This window comes from Rutidosis leptorrhynchoides, chromosome 1, assembly GCF_046630445.1.
Source record: "Rutidosis leptorrhynchoides isolate AG116_Rl617_1_P2 chromosome 1, CSIRO_AGI_Rlap_v1, whole genome shotgun sequence".
In the NCBI taxonomy this organism is placed as follows: domain Eukaryota; kingdom Viridiplantae; phylum Streptophyta; class Magnoliopsida; order Asterales; family Asteraceae; genus Rutidosis; species Rutidosis leptorrhynchoides.
This window is the reverse complement of record NC_092333.1, coordinates 78,808,300-78,815,969: the sequence shown is the minus strand read 5'-3', so window position 1 is coordinate 78,815,969 and position 7,670 is coordinate 78,808,300. Positions and strand designations below refer to the sequence as shown.

Sequence of the window (7,670 nt, the reverse complement as noted above, 5' to 3'; positions counted from 1 at the left end):
TTGGGTGGGGGGTCAGAGAGGTTTTTTTCTATAATATGAATATGTGGAGAGAGAAAATTTGGGTGAAAGTAGATGTAACAAGATACATTGAAAATCGAGAAAACACATGGTGTTTGATGTTTTAGGCGTTTGGATGAAATAACTTCAGTGTAATTTCCTACGCAGTATTTTATTTAAACATATCTATTTAACTCTAAATAACTACTACCTCCGTCTCATTCTAAATTTCTAATAGGTCAGTATTCCATTTTGAGCTGTCACATTCTGATAGTTTACTTCCATAAATAGAAAGGAAAGATGATATTTGATTGGTGGATCTGGAAAGAGAAGATATTTCATTGGTGGAGAAATGAAGTTAGTGGGATTTCCTAAAACTGCGTGTTTTTTGTCTGTGGACTATTGAAATGAGACGGAGGGAGTATTTAAAAGCCAACTTTTGGAGTTTAATAGGCCCGGCCACGATTTGGGCTATTTGGCTTGCGAGAAACGAATTGGTGTTTAATGGTGTATACTCTTGTTGGGCCGCAACGGTTTCTCGGATTAAGCTTAAAGTTTTTCAATGGCTCGTTAACGCGAAAAAGTGTGAGAGTTATCAATTTTATATGTGGAGCTTTCAACCTTGGAGTTTAATGTAATTAGTTCATGCTTACTGATGTTTTTGCATAAGACAGTGTATGTATGAGATTGTAATGTATGGTCTACAAGACCATTTATTTTTGCTTGATACAAGTGGGCAGTAGCATTGTAAGCCCTTTGTATGCATATGTGTTCCTTAGCTTTTCACAATTTGTGAAAAGTTTTTCTAATGTATTCTTTCAGTTTTTTTGCCAAAAAAAAAAAAAAAAAAAAAAAAAAGAACTATTTAAAATTTATACTCATTTCCCCTTTTTATTAAATTAAAATTTTATACAGATTTCTCTTTTTCATTAACAGTTTTTGGCAAGTCAAATGACATATGAATAACTAAGATTTACTAATTTGTACTAGTATTTTTCAATATAAAAAAGTTATTATTGAAAGTTGCTATTAGCCAACTTTATTAATTACTCTAATATCATTTCAAATGTTTACAAGTTGGTGTTGGAAAATAACAAGCGTAGTAGAAATAAATGAAAAAAAGGTGTTGTACCTAATAGTTGACATGTAGCACTATATAACTAGCATCATGTATCTAAGCTTTCAACTCACATGTAACTACTAACCATCTATACAAACAACTTCTTATATTAGCGTAAGCAACAACTAAAAAATCAACCCCGCAGCGAAGCGCGGACACGTTTCACTCGTTTGTATTAAAATTGGTGTAAGAATATTTCAAAAACGATTATGATTAATATCTGACATAGATTTCCCGTAAAGTTGAGAAAATATAAAATTCAAGTAAAAAAAATTAACTAGTAAACGGAAATTGTAATTCCATAGCCGATTCATAGAAGACCGTTTTCAGACTTGACCACTCCAAAATATGGTGTTAGTATGATTTGAACTAACAAAGGGTTTCTGGCATGAGCTTGAGTCCCGTCGTGAACAAAAAAAGTGTGTATTTGCTACTAAGTATATGGTTTGAACTCAAAACCTCTTTTGAAAATATCAGGAGCTAAATCACTAAACCATGTTATCATTTTTAACTAAAGAATACGAGTATAAAACTTGGTAGCAGGGCCGGTCCTGAGTTTTTCAGTGCCCCGAGCGAGGCGGTTAAAAAAGGCCCCTATGAATACACATCAATGGAAATTACCGAGGTGACGTATAACATATTGAAAGGCCCTTAGATCTAAAGTTCCTTTTACTTACGAATTCGTAATCAGTTTAGATTTACACCTACAATCAATTACGTATAATGATGTTACTTACTCACGGTTCGTGATCAGTTTGGATTTACACCTACCATCAAATTGATCTCAATGCATGATCACAATGGACATGTGCAAGGAGCTCGTCGTGTATAGTAAGTCCAAAAGCAGGGCTCGTCCCGAGAATTTACGAGGTGAAAAAAGGCCCTTAGGCCCTAACGAATCATATAAACTATAAAAGACCCTTTCGGCCTTGCTAGAATGCTAGTGAAATTTAAGTTCTATTTCTCCGGGGTCTTTGATTGTTGTTTTTGGGCCAACTATACTTTGCCTTCGCTGCTTCAGTTGTGTTTTTCTAGTTCCACTGTTTCTCAAATCTCCGATTATGTCTGCATATATAGATAAATTGAGCCCCTGAAAATCATGGGCCCTGAACGATCGATCACTTTACTCCCCTCTGGGCCTCCCATGCTTGGTAGCAACTATGAATTAACGAACACCAATTCGCTACGTTATATGGTCGGTTGATTGGATCGGTTCACTTTGAACGCATTATGTATGTGCCAGTAGGTATGTGGTTTGGATCGTGTGGTATTTCACACATGTGCTCTTTATCTTTATGCAATCATATATAAATGGGCCAGATATGATGTGTCGCACTCGGAGGTCCAAATACTTGGCCCACTTACATATCAGATTGCCTTCAAAATATATATTATGTGGATGCAATTAATTCCTGAGAGTCACACATGACTCATTTTATTTTATCTTTTTACGCTTAATTTTCATCGTTTTGTCGCAATAGACCCTGCAAAGTTTGCCTCAACCGTCCATAAAAAAACTTGAGGTTTTAGTCTCTATACATGTTATTATGTTAATATACTCATCTTATCAACTAAAAGTAACTTATCTTCATTGAATAAAACATCTAGATACTACATTAATATGACAAGTAGTGATGGGTTAGATTATCATATAACGGATTATTGTGAACTCGCGCATTGTAATAGAAAATTCATAAAAAACTTATAGCCTAAATTGAACTTCAGGCAGATTTTAAACCTATGAATATTTGATTATACTATTTTCATAGCGTCTCAAACCTTTTATTTTATTTATTTATTTTTTTAACCTACTTATTGGTCAGAGGTCCATTCAAAAGCAATCTCTCAAATCTCTATTCATGGAAGATTGAGAGTGGAGACTTTCTCTACTCTTGTGGGTGTTTCGCTCTGGGTAGGGTCTTTATTCTAGGATAAGGGAATGGTTGTCGACATCTTACCTCCTCTAAATCTCAATTATGTGGGATTGAGTTTTGTTGTTTTGTTGATGGTAAGGTAATTAGTTTACTAATTGGCCACCCGATTATTATTCTTCAACTTGCAACTAGACTAGGTTTTGGATTTAAATTCGGAACAATGGTTAGGTATCTGTTAAATCAAATTAGCAAATGAACAAACATTATGTGAAAGAACATATTCATTCAATTAAAATTATAATATTCATCAAATGGAATAAGGATAAAGCAATAGAGTTGCCACTAATCCAATTAACTTTAAGAAAATTGAATTCCTTCGCTCGTTAGGTTTTAATTCCGTATATGGCTTAATTTAACACTACTTCAAATGCTAGGCGTTTGCCTAGCCAACATGATATGACGAAATTGTGAAGTCCTTACTGGAGCGTGAAATGAAAACACTTTGAGACGTGTGTCACATATGTGCTTAAATGTCACAGAAAGGTTATTAAAAAAAATCGATCATGATTTAATATTAATATATATTTGTTATTAATTAATTTTTCCAACTCAATTTTCATTAATTAAAGTTTTATCATTATTCATATCACTCTACAAATATTTGAGACAAAAATTTGATCTTTTAAGTTAAAAAGATCAAATACAATCACAATAAAAAATTTATTTTTTCATTAAAAAGTGCATCATTTGACTCTTAGATCACAATTAGTGTTAAAACAGTCTTATAATTATTATGTCACTTCATTAGTTATTTATTCTTTTCTAGTTATGAAAACATTACTTCTAATTAGTTATATATCTCCTCCTAATTAGTTATTGTATTAATCATGTTTTATTATTAAATATTAATTACATATTATTAATAATTTAATATTATTATTTTATTTGTAATTTATTAATAGGAATGATAAACTAAAATGAATACAAAAAAAGTACTCGTATATAATATGAAGTCGAATTATCCTTTTAACTTATATAATCTCTCTACACCTTCGTCCTCATATCATCCCACCCTTTTTCAACACTTAGGCCGCAGCCACGTCACCTCTTCATTTTCACCATATAATCCCAATCACCTTTTTTAGGGTGACTCCCTTTCATTCCGTTTATGGAATAACAAAATAAACCGTTCACAACAATGAATATATGGAATGCAGATGATAACGCTATGATGGACGCTTTTATGACCTCTGATACGACGTCATTTTGGGCCAATTCAACCACACCTGTCTCAACTCAATCATCCGCTTCCACTTCTGCTTTCGGCATCCAACCGCAACCAATCAATCAAGATACCTTACAACAACGCCTCCAGGCGTTAATTGACAACGCACGTGATTCATGGACATACGCGATTTTCTGGCAATCGTCTATCGTAGATTACACAACTCCGTTCATGTTAGGCTGGGGTGACGGATACTACAAAGGAGACTTCAAATTAAACAAACCGAAATCGGTTACGTCTTTAGCTGAACAAGAGCACCGTAAAAAAGTGTTACGCGAGCTAAATTCGATGATTTCCGGCACACAAGCGCCGGAAAACGACGCCGTAGATGAAGAAGTAACGGATACGGAGTGGTTTTTTCTTCTATCGATGACTCACTCGTTTGTTAACGGTAACGGATTACCAGGTCAGTCAATGTTTAGTAATCAACCTGTTTGGATTACTGGGCGGGAAAAGTTGTTAGCGTCACACTGTGAACGTGCACTTCAAGGTCAGGGTTTCGGATTACAAACGATTGTATGTATTCCGTCTACTAACGGCGTTGTTGAATTAGGTTCAACGGCGTTAATCTATCAAAGTCAGGATCTCATTAACCAGGTTAAAGTTTTGTTTAATTTTAGTAATAACAGTTTTCCTAATTTGACGAAACCGGATTACCATCAGACAGATGGAGCGGATCCGGATCCGAATCGTTCGTCGAATTGGTATACTGATCCAGTATCATCTTCGACGGTTACCGTCACACCCTTAGATATCTCGATTCCGTTAAATAAGCAAAATTCGTTTGAAAACCCTAGCACCAGCACGTTGACTGAACACCCTAGCCCTGTAATACATAATTCAAATCGTCAGTCCGTACAAAATCCTCAAAATCAAGAATTGTTTGGTAGGAGAAAGTTGAATTTTGCCGAATTTGGATCTTATGATGGATGTACTGGTGGTAGAAATGGAATTAATTTGAGTTCATGTAAGCCAGAATCGTTTGAATTGTTGAATTTTGGCCAGAGTAAAAGGGGCTCCGCGCATAACGGAACGAAATTTTTGGGAGAGGGAAATAGTAAGAAGAAGAAGGGTTTACGAGGGACTAACGAAGAAGGAATGTTATCGGTTAGCTCTGGGATGGTTGTTCCACCGTCCGAAAATGTGAAATCCGGGGCCGTTGTCGAGCAGTCAGAGAAAGATCCGCCATTCGATAAAGAAGCCGAGAGCCCGTTAATGGTGGAGCCCGAGAAAAAACCACGAAAGCGAGGGAGAAAACCGGCTAATGGGCGTGAAGAGCCGTTGAACCACGTTGAAGCCGAGAGGCAGAGAAGGGAGAAACTAAACCAGAAATTTTACGCCCTTCGAGCTGTTGTCCCAAACGTATCGAAAATGGACAAAGCATCGCTTCTCGGTGATGCAATTTCGTACATTAACGACGTCAAGTTAAAGCTTCAAGAGTCGGAAGCCGAAAAGGAAGAATTAAGAGAACAACTTGATGCAATGAAGAAAGAGTTGTTAACAAAAGACTCGAGACAATCGTCTTCTTCAACTGGTTCACTGCCTGAAAATCACAAAGTAAGCTCAATAAGCCCGAAAATAACCGATTTAGAAATAGATGTCAAGATCATTGGGTGGGACGCAATGATTAGGATCCAATGTAACAAGGAAAACCACCCAGCTGCACGTTTAATGGTGGCGTTGAAAGAACTAGACCTCGCGGTGAATCATGCTAGTGTATCAGTAGTGAATGAGTTGATGATGCAACAAGCTACGGTTAAAATGGGTAGTCGGTTTTATACACAAGACCAGCTTCGATTAGCATTGACGAACATGATTTTGGATCCTAGGTAAGTTCATCTTCAATCTTGCCTCTTTGGTAATCTTCTAAATGTACCTAAGAAGCAGGATTTTGGTGTAGTATAGCTGCATAGTATAGTTTTTTCTTGTTGCAAAAAGTTCTGTTTTTTTAGTTAACATTCACTTCACGGAGGGTGTATTTTTTTATATTTTTATTTTTTATTTTTTATTTGTTTTTAATCCATTTATTCACATATGTATTTGTTGTATTAATACTGTTTTCTGATCTTTGGTTTTACATGTTGGCAGTTGTATATATACTTATGGGTTAAATTACCCAGTTTCCTACATGTGAAAAGCAAAGATGATTACCGGTAATATTTCAGAAATTTGCTTAAGTTTGAATCTTTCATACACTTGGATTCAATCTTGAAATTGCTCATATTTTGTCATTTGTGACTAATTTGGTAGTTAACTGAGCCAACCTTGAATATTTAAAATATTTTAATAAAAGTTTTGTTTATTTAGATTTAATATTACTGTGATAATTAATATGTATATGTATTTAACATGGTAAAATGTGGTCTCCTTTCGAGGATCATAGTTGTACTAATAATATTTAGTGGAAATACTATGAAACATGATGTGAATTGTAGCAACGTGATATTTTGTTTCTGGTACTATGGTTTTTAGTAAATGCATGTTACTATCAGTGGGGACTCCACATTGTAGGGAGTGGGGTCCTAGGACCCAATTGATGTAATCTTTGCTTTCATACAATACTACTTGACAGTTTGACACCACTAATGACTTCATATATTTTAAAAATTAATGATTTTAAGGAAGTAAAAGATCTTTAGAAAAAACTTTTACAAAGTTGTAAATAAATTGTGTATGATACATTGAGTTTTGATTCTAGAATTGCTACCAATTACTATCAACTACATGTTAGTGGTTCTTGAATCTTGATACATGTTAGTGGTTCTTGAATCTTGATACGTTCCCTAAACCGGTTGTTAGATTTTTACAATAACCCATTAATTAACCCGAGTCAAAGTTTTTTCAAATAGAACAGGCGAAATGATCTATATAATTATATTTAATGTGTGATAAAGAATAGAAAAAAAAAGTGTGTGATAAAGAATAGAAATTAATGTGTCACAATCGAAACACGTCTATGGTTAAAGCGATTAGCCAAACATAGCCATAGATGTCACAACCTGAACCTGCTCAAACATTAAAATTAATGTGTCACAATCGAAACACGTTTATGGTTAAAGCGATTGAACAAATTTCATATTCACTCACATGGGGAGCGAAACAAAAGTTTACCATCTAATTATTAACTAATATTACAGTAATCACCCCTACACTTTTCATAACTGTCATTGTTTACCACAAACTTTTATGGGTAAACGGGTTAGGTTGGGTCGGTTTGGCTAACGGGTCAAAATGGTTTTGGGTTGAAATGGGTCATAGGTCAAACGGGTCAATTTTTTAAACGGGTCAAAATGGTTCAGGTTGGGTAACGGGTCGAAACGGGTTACAGGTCAAATGGGTCAAATGGGTCAAACGGGTTACATCACTTTTTTTACATTTATTACATTATTTTAGT

At 34.9% G+C, this 7,670-nt stretch overlaps 1 protein-coding gene across 1 annotated transcript; it reads left to right on the top strand.

The window, feature by feature from the left end:
* The first annotated feature begins 4,074 nt into the window (after positions 1-4,074).
* On the top strand, positions 4,075-6,298 carry LOC139861928 (transcription factor MYC2-like). Its single transcript, XM_071850452.1, has one exon. It carries the CDS (start codon positions 4,190-4,192, stop codon positions 6,107-6,109), a length of 1,920 nt encoding a protein of 639 aa, XP_071706553.1. The 5' UTR covers positions 4,075-4,189; the 3' UTR covers positions 6,110-6,298.
* Positions 6,299-7,670: the final 1,372 nt, after the last annotated feature.

Bases quoted from the DNA above. Each gene is read 5' to 3' on its own strand.
- LOC139861928 (XM_071850452.1), top strand. From the start codon at position 4,190: ATGAATATATGGAATGCAGATGATAACGCTATGATGGACGCTTTTATG.